This window comes from Pteropus vampyrus, unplaced genomic scaffold, assembly GCF_000151845.1.
Source record: "Pteropus vampyrus isolate Shadow unplaced genomic scaffold, Pvam_2.0 Scaffold352, whole genome shotgun sequence".
NCBI classification, from domain to species: Eukaryota; Metazoa; Chordata; class Mammalia; order Chiroptera; family Pteropodidae; genus Pteropus; species Pteropus vampyrus.
In genome coordinates this window covers 202,713-221,166 of record NW_011889133.1, presented here as the reverse complement: position 1 = coordinate 221,166, position 18,454 = coordinate 202,713, and the positions used below count along the sequence as shown (strand labels likewise).

At 43.3% G+C, this 18,454-nt stretch overlaps 1 protein-coding gene and 1 pseudogene across 1 annotated transcript; both read left to right on the top strand.

Annotated features, from left to right (window-relative positions):
• The first annotated feature begins 3,622 nt into the window (after positions 1-3,622).
• On the top strand, positions 3,623-3,741 carry LOC111731185 (annotated as a pseudogene).
• Positions 3,742-15,983: 12,242 nt separating this feature from the next.
• On the top strand, positions 15,984-16,968 carry LOC105304737 (olfactory receptor 6Q1). Its single transcript, XM_011378998.1, has one exon. It carries the CDS (start codon positions 15,997-15,999, stop codon positions 16,948-16,950), a length of 954 nt encoding a protein of 317 aa, XP_011377300.1. The 5' UTR covers positions 15,984-15,996; the 3' UTR covers positions 16,951-16,968.
• Positions 16,969-18,454: the final 1,486 nt, after the last annotated feature.

The window sequence follows — 18,454 nt, the reverse complement described above, 5'->3', positions numbered from 1 at the left end:
CACTGGGCTTACATGTGTGAGGACAGAAGTCTGGAGCTGCTGGCAGTCACCCTGCCACCAAATGGAGAGGGCTTGTTGAGAGGTGGACGAAACAGAGGGATGCAGAAAGTTGGCCCCGAAAGCCTCGTTTACAGACTCTTCAGTTATACAAGCTTATAAGCCCAAGTTCTTGACTGAGGGAGCTTGAGTTGGTTTTTCTGTTATTTGCAACCAAAATATTTCTGATAGACAAGATCTCATTTTATACATAAAGAATCTGAGGACCAGAGAGGGGGAAGTGACGTCCTGATGGCATATGCATGTTAAGTGGCATTCAGCATCTCAGCCACGAAGTGGAAACCAGTTCCATTCTAATCACATGGGGATTGCACAACCCTGTAGTTTATGCAGTTTATTTTTGAATCCCTTTCTAACTGGTTTTAAGGGCTGTCATATTTTCCTTTCTTAGTGCTTCTAGGAATAACTGAAATTCAGATCAAACATTCTTACCATGCGATTGAATTAATATGTTTATTTGATAGAGAATATTAAGACACACACATGGATACACACACATACACACACCCATACACACCCACACAGCCCCAGCATTTAATTAGTGATACTGTACTCATGTGTGAACTCCCGTGAGGTGGGCATCCTCACGATTCAGACCTCACCATTTCTCTGATGTGGAGGGATGTCCCTGAAAGCTCCTACTCTAGTCCTCCCCATGGCCAGTGTCGGACACGCATTTATTTGGTCTCATTCTCTCCTTCGTGTACTCAGATTGTACTGAACCTTGAAGGCTGAGCTGCTATACCTTCTGCTGCCTGCTACTCCTCTGTATCCACAATATAAATTCATTCTCACAAGTGCTTGCACTGGGATCTGCTACAGCAATCCCTTTCTGAGCCCCTTTAATCTGTTTGTTCATTCCGCAATTATTAAATGCTCACTATGTCCTAAGCAGAAAGCTATGAATGACACGGATAAATTCCAGCCCTCATAGAATTTACGAGTACATTCCAGAGGGCATACGTTGTCTTCCTGGTTGCTTCCCTGGACTTACAAAGCCTGTGGATTGATGTTAATAATCCCATGTTTATTGTGCACAAGTTGAAGGGTACTGGAAGGGAGGAAAACTTCGCTTCATTGGTGATAGTCATTTATTTTTCTGATTTTAATCCTTGCTCCCTGTTGTCTGGAGAGTCATTTCCTGTTCCCTTTTGTTTCTCTCTTCCTGTTGATTCTCTAAGGACCTCTATACCCACTGGATCCTCTGTTCCCTTTGTAATGTGTTCTAAGACCAGGTGCATCCTAATAAACTTGAGACATGCTAGATAGTGTGCTATGTGCCCTACACGAATCACTCGTTAATCTTCTCCACAGCCCCCCGTGGGTTCAGTAGTTGTGGATCCTAGGAATGATTTTATTCTAAAATGAGTTAACTTCAAATCTTTATTTTAATTCCGTTCGATCTCCTCTATTATTGTTTGAATTCTGAGTATTCAGAAAAGATTCAGTTAATATTTAACCTTGATGGCCTCTTGTATACCTGGTGCTTTAGTAATGTGCAACAGATGGAGACAAAATTAAGCCTGGCTAAGCTGAGCCGGTCTGGCCATGTGGGCCACCAGAATTCTGACCACAATGGAGGTGTACACAGTCCAACTATCTAACTGTAAGAATACCGAATGATAGCCATGTCAAGATGGGGTTCATGCTTCAAGAACTCCCTCTGCTCTACAAATGTGGAAGTACCAAATAAAACCAAAAGAGAACACAGAAGAAGGCATCGTCAGTGTTAAATACGAGACAAGCATTTTCGAAGATCCGAGCTGGCACAGAAACACAGCGATCAGGGCCGAAGGGGTGGGTGGACTTGCTGGGATTCAGATGCAGAGGCAGTCAGTGGTGGTAAATGAGTCGAAAGAATTCCTCCTGTGATGAGGAAGCAGAGACAGTTTCACCGACTGAAGCCTGGGGTGAGGGTGGTGTTCATTCCTCATCCCCCACCCTGCAAAGAGTAGGCTGAGAATGAAGCTGTCTCCAAATGCTGAAGGAGCAGTGGCTCATAACCAGCCCCAAGCTGGGAGACAAAGATGAGACATCACCTCATGACCAAGGACTGAGTCAAGGTTCCCCCGTGACCCAGCCTGGATCTGCCACAGCCCAGTGGTTCTGCAGGACGGTTCCTTTAATTGTTCTTACTAGACCTGGATCTGGACTGGGGACCCCCAACGCTGCTTAACAGGATAGCTCAATATGGAGGTAAAGTAGAGGGGAGGAGAGAATTCTGTAACAAACAAACAAACAAACAAACCAACCAACCAACCATCTCATATTCTAAATGTAAGCCAATTAAAAGACTGACGAATAAAAGCTAATACTAAGAAAAACAGTCAACAAACCAACTATCGGAACATAGATTCACTTCAGATGAAATTGATTTTACAGAACAATCGGGCAAGACTTTAAAGTAAATATATTGATTATTTCATAGAAATAAGTGAAACAAAAATGGCCACTAAAATAATAAAAATTGTAAAAAAAAAAAAAAACAGCCTAAAAACAACAATGCGGAGCTATTAAAAAGGACCAGTTAGAATATTTGAACATAAAAAAAATATAGTCATTGAAATAAAAGATGTGGGGCTTTGAGTTACTACGGCTGTTTGCCTAGATAGACTTAATTTCATGACCTTTCTAACGCATGGTAAAATTACAGTAAAGACATTAAGAAAGAAAGAAAGAAAGAAAGAAAGAAAGAAAGAAAGAAAGAAAGAAAAAGAGAGAGAGAGAGAAAGGAAAGAAAGAGAAAGAAAGAAAGGAAGGAAGGAAGGAAAGGAAGGAAGGAAGGAAAGAAGGAAGGAAGGAAGAAAGGAAGGAAGGAAGGAAGGAAGGAAGGAAGAAAAACCCCAACAAGAATGAGGAGAATAGGTGAAGAGACAATGGCAACAGGACTTTGGAATCTGGAAATGAGATGAGTGAGTGATAACTGACTAGCAAAACCAGGACAACCAGACCTTTATGCCATTATGGTCTGAGAAAACTGAAGACGGAAATGAACCCAGTCCTTGCTGAGAACCTCCAAGTCTCAGGAACTAGTAATTCTAGAAACTCTGGGCCTGGAGCAAAAGTAGGGGCTAAAACAAAAGGATTGGGTTTGAGAAGAGACGGTACATCTCTAGACCTTCTCTCGCACCCACAGTGCTCCACGGCTGCTCCTCCTTATCCCAGGATAATTTGAAGGCTTATCCCTGTAAATGATAAAAAGAGTAAGTACGAACAGGAGTTAAGGGTGGTGACATCATATTAAAAGCAGGAGTATTACGTGACAATATGGATAAAGAATACTGAGTGCTAGACTCCAGGCCCCTTCCTCTTGGCTCTCAGAATGCCGGTGGCCAAAACTCTACTTTCCGCAAGCAGTTTGGAGAATTCTTCCATGAGGAATAGAATCAGTCTAAGAAAAAATTTCTAAAGGTACAGATATTGGGGGCTGCCCAGAAAATGACCTACTCAGATCACCATAGAGGAACACCTGCGTTCCCCTATGGTGATCTGAGTAGGTCATTTTCTGCCTGCTCAGAACGTCCAAAATGCTCTCAAATCCCTTTTACTCTTAATCCTGAGGAGAGTCTATGGCCATGCTACCCCGAACAAGCCCGATCCCGTCTGATCTCAGAAGCTAAGCAGGGTTGGGCCTGGTTAGTACTTGGAAGGGAGACCACCTAGGAAGACCAGGCGCTGCAGGTGTAAAAAATAAAACAAAAATAAGAGATTGTAAACTGACGAGATCCTTGCAATCTGTGAGGTCAATCAAGGGTTGCCTTGCCTAAAAAAAATAAAAATTAAAAAAAATATCCCAAGGAGAAAAATCTATGATTACCAGAAATGTGAGCAAAGCCTCCGATGTGGGAGATAGAAAACACAATGGACAGAAAAAGCAACTTGAAGGAAGCAAAGACTACACAGAGGAATGGGGGAAAAGCAAACAAGCAAAAAAAAAAAAAAAAAAAAAATCAAACATTAATATCGTTAGAGGGATAAAAAAGATACTTTATGAAACAACAAAAACCTCAGAGAAAAAATTTTTAAAAGGACATTTGGAAATTAAAAACACAATGGCAGAAATGAAAAAACGCAATGATAGTATTGGAAGATGAAGTTAAGAATTTACCTAGAAATTAGAACAAAAATATATACAGAAAAAAATAAGAGAGAAAAAAAATTGGAGGACCAGTCCAGGAAATTTAACATAATAATAACATGAGTTCTAGAGGAAAAGAATGGAAAAAAGGATAGAAAAAAATTAATAAAATAATACAAGAAAATTTCCCAGATTAAAGGACATGGATTTGGATATTAAAAGGGCTCATCAAATGCCCAATAGACTGAGAAAGGAGGCAGAGGTGGGAGGGTAACTTCTCATTGTTTACTTTTGTGTAATCTTCGGATTGGAACCATATGATTGTATTACTTATTAAAAATATATTAAAAAGTCATAACGAATGGAATGAACTCTTGACCAGGCAGAGGAAAAAAAAGAATTAAAGAATAGAAAAATAGAATATAGGAACTCACTCAGAAAGCAATACAGAGAGTGGAGAGCTAAAAATTGCAAGCTTTTTATTCAGAGAAATGACAGACTGACAGCAAACTTCTTATCAATAATAATAGATGCTGGGAGATAATAACTTTAAAGAGCTGAAAGGAAAACTGTCAGACTAGAATTTTACAGCTAAAATTTATTCAAAAAGGAAGAGTTATGTAAAAACATTTTGAGACATATAAATACCAAATATGTTACTACACACAGATCCTTACTAACGACTATTAAAATTTGCTTCTGAGATAGAAAAATGAGAGCAGAAGCAAGCTGTGGAATATAAGAAGAAGGAGCACAAAGCATACAGGGAAAGATTAGTGCATTTCACTACAGAAAGATTAAAGATGCTACATCAACAAAGTCAACCCATGGGGAAAATATCGACTATTTACATAATATATGCATGCTTAGAAAATACACAGAATTTCTATAAGTTATTAGAAAAGTAAACTATTCGATGGAAAAACGAAGAACTGGAATGCGCAGGAGAGGAAATCTGTGTGGTCAATAGGCATTTGACACCATGCCTGACCCTCGGATGGTCAAAACTATAAGAGGCCTCATGACCTAGTGTTGGCATTGGATGAGCAAAACAGTAACTCTCAAATACTGCTGATGGAAAGGAGTTGGGGCAAACCCTTTTGAGAGCAACCTGGCATTATTTACTCATCTGGGAAATGCTCGTTTTAGGTGTACACCCTAGAGCAGCAGTTAGTTCTCAAACTTCAGCTTGTGTCTGCAAGAGATGAGGATTCTGACGCGTTTCAGGTGCTGCTGCTGTGCCGGTGGGGGCCACAGGCTGAGAAGCACTCCCCCAGACAGCCTTCCGCAGATGTGCACAACGAGAGGGCCACAAAAATGTTCATTGTTAAGAACAGCAAAAAATTAGAAGTGACTTAAATGCCCACCAGCCAGAGAACGGATAAGAACATTGTGGTTTTTTTTAATTCAATAGAATATACATAGAAATTAAAATGAATGAACTAGAGATGCAAGTATAACATAAAATATATTAAAAACAGTGTTCTATGAAAAAGCAAATTACAAAGTGATAGATGAGGTTTGATATGATCTACGTACATTTTCAAGATGTGCAAAACAACATAATGTAATGTTTTGGATAACAAATGATATAAATCATGAATGAGCAGGATAATACAGAATTTATGATAGTGGCTGATTCTGAGGAGGGAGTGAGGGTAATGAGATTGAAAACAAATAAACAGAGGCCCTCAACTGTGTCTACAGCATTTTTACCTATCAATTCTCTCTCTATCTATCTATCTATCTATCTATCTATCTATCTATCTATCTATCTATCTATCTATCTATCATCTATCTCTCTATCTATCTATCATCTATCTCTCTATCTATCATCTATCATTTATCTATCTATCTATCTATCTATCTATCTATCTATCTCTCTATCTCTCTATCTCTCTATCTCTCTCTCTATCTATCTATCATTTATCTATCTATCATCTATCATTTATCTATCTATCTATCTGTCTATCTATCTATCTATCTATCTATCTATCTATCTATCATCTATCTTCTACCTATCATATGTTTATAAAAAAGCATCTTAAGTAAATTTTGTTGTCTTAATTCAGGTGGCTACAACAGAAAACCATTGATTGGGTGGCTTATAAACAACAGAAATTAATTTCTTACGATTCAGGAGGCCAGATGGCTGATATCAGGAAGCCAGCATAGCGGGGTTCTGGTGAGGACCCTCTTCCGGGTTGCAGACTGCTGATTCTTTGTATCCTCATGTAGTGGAGAGAGGGCAAGAGAGCTCTCTGGAGTCCCTTTTATAGGGCACTAATCTCATTCATAAGGGGTCCATCCTCCTGACAAAATCATCTCCCTACCACCTCCTCACACCATCACATTGAGCATTAAGATTTAATTTTTTTCTTTTTCTTTTTCTTTATTTTTATTTTTTATTTTATTTTATTTTTTAAAGTTTATTGGGGTAGCATTGGTTAATACAATTATATAATTTTCAGGTGTACATTAACCTATGAACTTTAGGGAAACACAAACATTCAGTCCATAACAATTGGCAAAGGTTATAGATTTGATAAAGCTGGGCAGTGAGTATAAAGTCATCCTTGTATTATGTTTCTTCTTGTGTAACGGTTTGAATTGTTTTATGATAAAAATACATTAAAAAGAATAACCTGCAAAAATACCAGGCCAGACTTTATTTCTGGATGTTTTAAGGCTAAAAGCCACCATTTGGAGAAGACTGAGCCTCCATGGTGGAATGAGAACTCGTGATTCTGCACCCTTCATCAAAATGCTGCTACATAAAGATTCTAAGTACAAGGAGTCATTTCGAACCCCTTCTCGGAGGAATGGTGAAGGCCCTCGGCATTCGCTCTGTGTCCCTCTTCCTTTGTCAGAGTGTCTGCTCTGTGATCCTCTTGTGTGTCCTCATTTTTGGGGCTGGGATATTTGATTCCTTGGGCAAGAGAAAATGAAAGGAATATGATCGTTCAAAGCCTCTTTTATAATCCTCACTCACAGAGGAGAATTCTGCCTTTAACTTGCTCAGTTTTGGACTTCTGTGGTGTAAAACTGGGACAACAGATAGAGTGACAAAACTTAAGAAACCAGCAAGGCCAGATAGGTTTACATTGTAAAGGCAGAATAGAGACATCCAATGTTCTGGAAGGTAAGAAGAGGGGACCTGGGTTTGAGAGCAGAGGTTTCGGGTTTGCCTCTGTTTCCTTGGCCTTCCAGGTTCTTCTTTCTTCCTGAATGCCCTTGGCCTGCTGGCATGATAGTCTTCCTGGGTGCTTTTAATTAGCTCAGAAGAGGTTTCTTTGCTTTGTACTATTGAAGGGTAAGATTGGGTTAAATTGGGTCAGAGCTGAAAAGAGCTTATTCTATTGGAAAGAACATAGGTGTGATACTGTTTAACAGCCCCCCTGCTTAGAGATGCCCAAAGTTTTATAAGAAAATTATCCCATGTCCACTGTTAGATGATACTTCATCTTATCTAATTTATTTCTAACCACATCCTTGTCAGGTAGATTATGCCCCCGATGTTAGAGATGAGAACACTGTCTCAGAGGGGAGACTTGCCTGAAGTAGCACATCTGTGAAGAGGCTTATGTGGATTCTAGTCCACGACTGTGATGGTTTACACTGTGCTACACTGCACCAGGTTCTGTGCGATCCAGTAACACACAACACATGACCATCAAGGAGCTTTATCGTTTAGTTGAGAAGATAAGATACATGCATCTGAAACATTAAGGCTGGACCCGTGTCATATGAAATCAAGGTTAAGACAAGTTAAAGGACTAGTCATGTACAGGATCCTGTTAGCTTTGGCTTGGTTGCCTCCTACCATCAAATAGAGTAGGTACCACTTCCATGTTCCTTTGGCTTTAGAGTGAAATGACGTCATATTTCCTTTTGGAGATTGCTCAGCTTATAGGTAATCATGGAGTGCCCTGGGGCAAGTTCTTTGCACTGAAGGCAACTGGGCAGAGTTATATTCTGGATAAAAGTGATCCTTAGCCAACAGCCTCGGTCACAGCCTCTGTGAGCCCTTAAGGACTGAGGCTGAACATTTCACACCTATATTGCACATGGCCTGGCCCAGATGACTAGTCAGTAATATCTGTGGTTACCACTGTAGATTTTCTCCACCTGGGCATACAGGGCAGCTAAGTGGGTGGGGATATCTGACTCGCCTAATAGAGGAAGGCCTCGTTACATCCCTGATAAATCAGGAACTCTGGAGACTTCATTGCATCTTATTCCAAGGTCATTTATAGCCAGAGACCTTGGTAAAGAGTCTAGTTGGCATGGGACCTTCTTTGGTTGGTGCCTCCTCCTCCCTGGCATTTGTCCAGCTGGTCTACAAACTTGGGACTCCCAGGTAACTTCTGCACATCCCCTGGGGCGGAGTTTTCCATGATTTATCATCTTCTTTCTTTAGTTGCTTGAGTGCTTCAAACCTCCCTGGAGACTTAATCAAGTGGGTCACCCCTAGGGTGTCAGAGGTGCATATGTGGCTATGAGTCATTTTATAGCCAGGGACAAACTCCTTTTTCTTCCCTCTCCAGCTCAGTTGATGGTGGATCTCCTTCCTATCCCTTTGGTTCAGAGAAGCTGTGATCTTTGAATTTAGGGTCTCTATTCCCTAGATGAGATCTGGGTTCTGAGCACGTTGGGCCTTTGTGTTCCACCCAGAGAAGAGACAAAGAAGTAGCCGGGGACAGGTGAGTGGCTCTCCTAGAGACCCCTGACCACACAGATACAGACCATTTAGCTTTCGGTTCACACCTGTGATGGAAACTAACAGACACGTGTTCAAAGCATATGCAGAAGGTGGCGTATGGAAAGGACGTTATCAACCAAAGAGACACCAAATTTAGAGGAAGGATTCTTGACTTTGGTATCACCCAGTCCTTTCTTCACAATTTTCCTAATTTATCTCATTTTTTTTTCTTTCTTTCAAAAGCTCTTTCACAGAGTCATTGTGGTTTTAAATATCAACCCAGTTTTTTCAAGTGAGGAAGGAGAGGCACACAGAATCCAACTGGTTTGCCTAAGCTCACGGAGTGTGGGGTGCCAAGGGAGGTTTGGGGGTTTTAGCCCCTTTCATCTCTCTCTGTCTGTCCCCTCAAGCCACCTCAAATAAACCTACGATTTAAACAAAGTCAATTTGCTTGTGATTCAAGTGCAGCTTCAAGGCCATCCCCAGGGCCTCACTGAGTTCATCATCCCCTAGGCTTTCCCTTTATTGAAATTCTGCACTAATCACACAAACGGTAAGCAATGGAGACAAGATCATAAGAAGGTCTTCCCAAAGAGTACCTTTAACGTTTCAAAGAGCCTGCATGTCCACCATCTCATTGATTCCCGTACTACCCTGGGGACAGGAAGAGCGGTATTATTCCTATTCGGAGATTAGGAGCCAGAAGCATAGAGAGTTTAATTCCCACCTTGGTTCTTTTCTGCTACAGTGGGCTGCCCAGCTTGCCTGGAGACTGGGGCCGCTGTTGCACATACAACGGGAGAAACCTCCATTTCCCATGTGTTCCCTTTAGGAGGAGACCATGTGTGAGTAGCTTTGAGGAGCGGGTCATGCCTGCCCAGTATGGAAGCTGCTGCAGTAATGAGAGAAGCACTCGGTGAATTGATCAGATTTGGCTTTAGCAATGCCAGTTCCCCTGGGAGGTGGTACGGCGGAAAGATGGTGAGCACTGGGGCCAGACTGGGCTGGATTCTGCCACCTACCAGCTGGGTGAAGCAAGGCACGTGGGAGCCCCACATGCTAGCTCTCTTTCTCCCCCTTCACAGCTCCTTGGCGACTGGGGAAATGTAGGGCTTGGTGAGGCAGAGTTTGAAAACAGCTGCTAGAGTACAGTTTTTCGGGAACGTTAAAATTCAACTCAGTAGCTAAGAAAAAGAAATGAAGTGTAAAAATCAGTTCAACTGGTGGCCCACCCAAGGCCATTGAGAGTGGTACACAACCATCATTCCGTCAGGTACCTCCCGTCCTGGAGCTAATTGGCAGGACGGTCACGTGGACTTCAACACCCAAATAAATCAGCTGGCTCTTCCGTAAGTATTGGTGGGCTTCCTTGACACAGGTAGCTGGAAGAGGAAAGAGAACAACACTCTGGTCACAAGGTGCTTGAGACATGTATTCATTCTTTCATTATTCTGACATATTTCCTGCATGCAGACTACCCCCCAGCAACAATTTTTCCACTGGCAGCACAGTGATGAATAAACAGAGAAACTGTCTTCGAGGAACTTAGGTTGACGTGTGTGTGTGTGTGTGTGTATGTGTGTGTGTGTGTGTGTGTGTGTGATAGTACATACAAACAAATAAATATCTGACCGATGACAATGAGGCTGTGACAAAAAAAGCCGAGGGAGGGTCAGAGAGTAGTGGGACGTGATGGGAGCTACATTTTCAGGTGGGTGGTCAGAAAGGGCCTCTCTGTTGAGATGGCCTGAGGCAGAGAAGTGGAGGGAGTGCAGGACGAAGCCACACAGAAAGGCAGAGGGGACGATAAGAGCAAAGGCCCCGAACCTGCACTTAACGTGGTTACCTTTGACCTTTAGACTAGCCCTGCAAATGTACGTACTACGCCCTTTATCTGAAGATGATGATACTGAAACGAGGCATGATTTAGTGACTTTCCCAAAATACAGCTACTACTTGATGGAGCTAGGGTCAAACTTAGCTTCTCTAATTCTGGAAACTGTGCCGGGAGCTCAGGGTCTGTTTGCGGGCCCGAGAGTGAGATATGGTATTGCTGTCGCGTTGCTCTGAGCAAGGAAGTGGCATGTGGGGAGCAAGAGCAAACAGGAAGCAGGGAGCGGGACCCTGGGCTTCATTTCCTGGACGACTCAGAGCCCCTTCTGGACCCACCCACCACCGCCTGCTCATCTTGGTTTGGTGGTTGTTTTCTGAAATCATTGTCTGGACCTTAGTAAGTTCGTTTTCGAATTCCTTTAGCCTTTGGGGACAAGTCTCTCAGAGGCCAGGTGGAGAGAACCGAAACAGGAAGGTGTCCAGGCTTCTCGCCGTGTTTGTCACATGGCTGTGCAAACACATAGCTGCAGGAACCTAGTTTCGATTTCCCTTCCATGGGCCCCAAACTGGTTTTTCATATTTTTTAGGGATAATCTTAGCCCAGGGGGCACCATCTTTTGAGGACACCAAATTAGGTCAAGTTCCTGTGTGGCCTCTCTCCTTATTCAGTGATTGTCCCCTATGACTCTGTCCCGTTGGCTCTTTGTTTCCTATGTGTCACTTGGTTGATAAGTTTTCCCAGCCTTGGAGAGGAAGCCGGTGTGGTTTATAGGCCTGGGAGCCTCACTGTGCCCCTGCTGGTCACCAGGTCCAGCAGGGAATTCTGCCAGCAGGCCACTGAGACACAGAGAAATTGACCCCACGAGCCAGGGTTGCAGGTGTGCCACTTGGTGAGAGGAAGCGACAGAGGGAGATGGCAAAGTGTAGGGGTGAAGCACAGACTTTAGTGTCAGATACGGTGTTGGATTCCATCTCTGCCACATTCTTGTTACTGTCTCTGAGCATGAAACCCAGGAATGAAGGACAGGTCATAGGATCATAGTGTTGTGAGGACTGAATGAGGTGATCTAAACCCAGCAGAATCTGGCCCTCTGAGGTGAGGCTCAGTTTGCCCTGAAACTCTTGCCCCGCAAGTTCTCCTCATTTAAATCCTCTCTGCTGACTTCAAGGGTTCCATCAGAAATGCATTCCACTGGGTTAGGCGTTGCTTCCTGTCTAAGTGTTCTCTTTGCATTTCAGCTGGACTGGGATTTGAAGATGCCAGGTAGTCTAATGCCTGAATGTGGTCTGACCCACTTTGCCCTCCCGTCTCCCGTGGACCTCACAGCCTCTTCTCACCGATTTATCTTTCGCATCTCTCTTCCCTGGCTTCCCAGAATGCTTCGCTCTCCTGCTGAACTTGGTTTTGTCAGTCAAAGATTACCTTCTCCCTCAGCCCACACACCATGATCTGGTTAGGAAATTGTTTCCTGATCTCGCTTGTCTTGTCTTCCTTCTGGGCCAGATTAACTGTCCCCATGCTCTGTTCTCCCAGATAACTAACCCATCACGTCCCTGTGGTATCACTTGAATACTTCTCTATCTGCCCTGAAAGATTATGGGCTCTTCAAGGACAGGGCTCATAGGTCATTTGGTTCTGGTGCCCAGCACAATGCCTGATACCCAGGGGCTCCTTGGTGAATGCTTTTATGAGGCAGTGGCAGGCATGGAAGCCTGGGTAGACTTCAATAAACTACAAATTAATAGAGTCAAAATGCTGTTGGCTTCAGAATTTGCTAAAGATTAGATAATTGTGGGATTCTCTCTTTCTTTTAATGAATGAGAGTGAATTAATGCATATCAGTAAATGAAGTAATGGGACATTCATTTAATAATTTTATTCATTTAAACTTTTTGACTGATTTTCTCAGTATAACGATTCAATCCGCTCGACAGCTTGAGTTAATTTCTTGAGTCTCTCAAAGAATACAGTTGGGTATTGAGCTGCAGAGGAAGTATTGATTTAATGATCCCTAGGATCATTTAGTCTAGATATTGGGCTTTTGATTTGGAATTCAAGAAAGGGCCCCCTCGTACTTTGCTCATTGAAGATAAGCGGGGGCCGCTGGGGAGATGCAAGGAAGACACACTTGGCTTCTGTGTAGGGTGCAATTGTTCATGGGTCCAACCTCCACCTTCCTGGGTATCAGTTGTCCCCTCTCATCTCCCTGCAGAATAGAGACAACAGATACTTGGGGGACAGTTTGGCTCCTTGGTGGTGGCAGGGTGGTATGTGTATCCATCAGGGAGGACAACTATGTTTTAACACAATGAGACACTGTTTTTTGCTCATGACACAGTGCAAGGTGGGTCTAGGACAAGAATTGGGAAATTACAGCCCATGGGCCAAATTCAGCTCCAGCCTTTTTCTTGCATGGCCCGTGAGCTAAGAATGACTTACATATTTTTAAAGGGTTTTAAAAACCATGAAAACCCAAAGAAGAATATGTGGCAGAGCTTGTATGGGGCACACAAAGCCTAAAATATTTACTCTCTGGCAGGGCAAGACCGATGACCCTACTCCAGAAGGCAGCAGTGTTTTCCTTGGGGATCCGGGCTTCTCCGGTCTTGTGGTTCCCCCATCCATCGAGGTCTCGAAATCATTAGAATTGAGCCTGTGAATGGGGGGAAGAGCGGGGAAAGCACACTTACTTTCCACACTGAGGAAGGGGAAGGGCGCATCTATCGTGTGTGTGTGTTGGCTTGTGAAACGTCCCCTCCTTCAGCTACTGAGTAATAAAAGCAGATTTTTCAATGTAACTTATCTGGACCTGATACAACCCCCCTCAGGTTCTGCCATCCTCTGTCTAAGTCGAGGATCAGGAAACTGAAACTATTATATGGCAATACCTTCTTTGTACCAGGCCCCATTCTGGATGCTGGGGGACAGATGCTCTGTGCCAGGATGCTCTCAGCATCACCAAGGGTCCCGGTACAGAGCAGGTGCCCTGGGCATGTGTTGGTCTGAACTGCATACAAGTTTAGAAGAATGAGGGATGGACAAGTCTTTCTAGTGAAGACAGGACCATCAGACTTGAGTCACAGTTGAAAGGACAGGTAAGATTTAGAAATAAGAGTAACAGGTCACGGATGACACAACCAAGCTGGTAAATTGCTGAGACTGGCTCGATTCTGGATCTGTTTGACTCTGAATCCCATGCTCCTAACGACTGTGAAAAAGAATGAACATTTCAGAAAACTTTACAATGAAAACTGTACTGTGTCTATAACCCAGAGTCGCGTCAGACTTCTACAGCAGTGAGTGTCTCTGTGAGGAAGGGCTCCTAGGAAGAGTGAGCCCTCTTCCTGAACGGCTGCACGATAAGCCACATTGCTAGCGGGGAGGATGGTGCAGGATTAGTGGTCTGAAATTTCCTGGAGCCGACAGGACGGTGAACATGTGGGGCCGCAAAGCAGTTTTTCGGCCAGGAAGCTGGTGTTTATAAACCACACCCAGTGGGGATGTTGGGGCATGGACTTGGGCGTGGTGAAGGCACCCATGGGAATCAGAAGCCTTTGACCTTGTTTATTTCTGATTGTGTATCTCTATATGCTTTTATTGCCAGGAAATCATGGCATGTTAAATCAAGGAAACTGCTTAATAATTTATGGGGAAAGAGCAAGGGTTTCAGATTCTGGCAAACCTGGATTCAAATTTCAGTTCAGGCATTTTGGACTGTAGGCAAAACACTTTTTTTTTTTTTTTTTCCTGCAAAGGGTCAGAGATATTAAAGAATTTGCCCAAGGTTATAGAACCGGTATGTAATCATTTCAGCAATCTATGGCTTCTTAACAAACCACTTCAAAACTTAGTGGCTTAAAGAAACAATGATCATTTATTTAGCTCACAAATCTGCAATTTGGGGAGCGCTCAGTGTCAGCGGGGCCAGCTCGACTGGGGGCTGAGGCACCTATTCTTCAGATGGCTTGCTCACCCGGCTGTGTGTTGGCTCTGGCTCTCAGTGAGGATTCAGCCAGGGCTGAGGGCTGGGGACCTTTTAGTCTCTCCACTGGGATCTTTCCGCAGGCGATTTGGGCTTCTTCACACCATAGTGGCTGGGTTCCAAGAAGCAGGAAGAGGAAACGGTTTCTCATAGCCCGGTCCTGGAAACTGGCACAGCATCCCTCCCATCATATTCTGTCGTCCAGCAGTCACAAAGCCCAGATTCAAGGGGAGTGACCACACTTTTTAATGGGAAGAGTGTCAGTATTTTTAAACTGCCTCAGCAATGGAGACATTATATTGTCTCATTAGATCCTAAAACAAGGAAGGAGTTCATCTCTTTGCATCTCTTTCTGTATTATCCGTTTTTAAAAAATGATATTATTTAGTGATTCCCCACATGTTTCAAGTCGATGTTGGAGCTTGCGCTCAGACTTAATCCTGTGGATTCTCTCTCTTAATAACTCTGTTCACTCTCCATGCTTAGCAACCACGGCCACCATCACTCCAAGCTGTATCTGCAACAGCCTCTCAGTTTGGCCTTCCTGCCTCCCATCTTGTTCCTCTCCAAACTCATCTCAGCCCAGCACACTCACCCCACCTGTGGGCAGAAAGTAGAGCCTTGCTCCCCTGCTGAGAACTCTTCAAGGCTCTCATTCAACCTCAGACTGAAGCTTTGTCCACTCTCTTAACTTGGTCACTAGCGCTTCATGATCTTGTTCCAACCCCACTCCTCAAACTTAAGAATGAATAGTCATCTTCCCTCCATACTCTACTACAGGAGAATCAACATGTAAAATTTCCCTAATATTTATTGACCTAAAGACAATGCTAAGTGCTTTAGAGGAATTATCCAATTTAAAATTTCACAGCTCTTTATTTAGGTCCTTTCATGTTTGAAGTCAGGTGTGCTTGATCAGGAAGCTGAGCTCTTAATCTCTATGGTGAACTGGATCCGCTTGAAGTTTCCCGAATGCACAATCTTCTCTCTGGTGTCTGAGATTTTATTTGTATGTTCCTTCCACGTCACTATCTTTTTTCTCACTAACTTATACTTATTTTGCAGGTTCTAGTTTAGACAGCCCTTCCTCCAAGAAGATTTCTCTGATTGCTCAAGACTGGTCAAGCTTCCGCTCTATTTACTCCCATAATATCTTGTCTTATTTTTATCTAGCACTTTTTATTTTGTGCCGAAATTGTCTAAATTCTTAGAGGGTAGAGCAACTGTCTTGACTTTCCTCTCCTCTTCTGAAGTAGAAGATATTCAGTCCGACATCCTCACAGATCCTCGTTGAGTGGTCTTCATCTACAAGACTATGAGTCTACTGAGCTCTCACTTCCGACATGCAGCCACATACTCAAAACTGGACGCACGTGACAGAGTTTGTCATGGCGGGCTTTGCAGGGGCTCATGAAGCACGCTTCCTCTTCTTTACGCTCTTCCTCACCATGTACCTGTTTACCTTGGTGGAGAACTTGGCCATCATCTTGGTGGTGGGTTTGGACCATCGGCTATGGCGACCCATGTATTTTTTCTTGACGCACATGTCCTGCCTTGAAATTGGGTACACCTCGGTCACGGTGCCTAAGATGTTGGCTGGTTTTATTGGGGTAGATGGGGGCAAGAGTATCTCCTATACTGGCTGCCTGTCACAGCTCTTCATCTTCACCTTCCTTGGGGCAACTGAATGTTTCCTACTGGCTGCCATGGCCTATGACCGCTATGTGGCCATCTGTATGCCTCTCCGATACGGGGTTTTGGTGTCCTGGGGCACTTGCATTCGTCTGGCTGGTGCTTGCTGGCTGGTGGGCTTCCTCACGCCCATTTTGCCCATCTACTTCTTGTCTCAGCTGACATTTTGCGGCCCCAATGTCGTTGACCACTTCTTCTGTGATGTCTCACCCCTGCTAGCTTTGTCCTGCTCGGATGTCACCCTGAAGGAGACCACAGACTTCCTGGTCTCTCTGATGGTACTCCTAGTCTCCTCTGCAGTCATTTCTGTGTCCTATGGCAACATCATCTGGACGCTGCTGCACATCCGCTCAGCGGCCGAGCGCCGGAAAGCCTTCTCCACCTGTGCAGCTCACCTGACTGTGGTGAGCCTCTTCTATGGCACGCTTTTCTTTATGTACGTACGGACCAAAGTGGCCTCCTCTATCAACTTCAACAAGGTAGTGTCTGTCTTCTACTCCATTGTCACACCGATGCTCAACCCTCTCATCTACAGTCTTCGAAACAAGGAGGTGAAGGGAGCTCTGAGCAGAGCCTTTTCCCTCAAGTCTTGGAAAGGTCAGTGAGGGGGCCAGTGGGATCCAGTTTCCTTGGTTTGGCTTTAGAAAGAGAATGGTGAGGAATGGAGCAGTGGCCTAAGTAGTCAGGAGTTATGGTAAAGTAAAATGCAAATCTGCTATAATGAGAGAGACTTAACTATAATGGAGCTGAGAGAATGAAGGAGATTTTCTCTTCCTGCAAGAGTCCAAAGTGAGTACTCTAGGTTAGTGGGTGGCTCTGCTCAACAGGCACACAAGGATCCAAGTTCTTTCCATCTTGTGGAGTCGACATCTCCTAGGATGCTGGCAAAATAAGGCTCATGGGCCAAATTCAGCTCAGCATTTGTTTTTAATGGCTTGTGAGCTAAGAATGGTTATTATATTTTTAAAAGGTTGAAAAACAAATCGACAATATTTCATGGCATGTAAACATTTTATAAAATTAACATTTCAGTGTCCACATCGAGTTTGATTAGAACACAGGCACCCCATATGAATTGTCTGTGTTTGCTTTTGTGATGTAAACACGGAGTTGAGTAGTGACAGAGTCCATTTGCCAACCCCCAACCGCGGGCTTTCTTGTCATTCACATGGTCACCACTGGGACCCAGCGGGCGGGAAAGGTGAGGATGAAGATACAGAAGACATATACTGTGTCTTAAGGTTTCTCTACTGGATATAGCAATCATCATTTCCACTCACTTCTGTTGGTGAGAAGTTGGCCATAGACCACGTCTGATTGCAAGGGTGTTAAAAATAATCCAGAGATAAGTAGCTGTATACCCAGCCGCAATTTCATTATTGTGGAAAAGAGAACAAATTTTGGTAGACAACCAGCAGTTTCCACCACAAAGTCCGCAGAATCACAGCTTATTTTCCATGGGACCCATACACTTATCTTCTCTGTTTTTACATTCTCTTTCTTGAAATATAGAATAATCCTCCCTCTACACTACGTGGTTCTTTGAAAATTGATTTAAGAAGAGCTTTATGGCAACGTCAGCTCACTTGAAATGAGACTTAAAAAGACAGTTACAATTCAAGTAGTTGTCTACGTGTAGAGAGAGTTGCCTTCCTGAAGACATTTACAATCAACATTTGATTCAAAAAAAACGCTGAGCTTGAGACTGGGTGAAGGAGGGAAAACAGATTTTCTATAATTATGTTTCTAAACTGGCCAATAATGAGCAGATTACAGGATGGTGCCTGAAGCATCACAGTCTCTACCCCCAATCCCCAACCCAGTATCTTAGCAGTTGCATTTTTAATAGTTAACAGAGAGGGTTCACATCACAAGTTTTGAAAACCATTTTATTTATTGAATATTGTGTCAGTAATGTGCTTTATATTCCTTTGGTTCAAATGGCAAGATGCCAAAACAGTGAAAAGATGAAAATCTTTCAGAAGCGAATAAAAGAATTCATCTGAATGGAGTAGAAGAAGTAGATACTTTCAGGCACCTGACCTGAGTAGATGTGAACACAAAATGAATTTGACTTTTATTCCTATTATTTACTTATTTATTTATTTA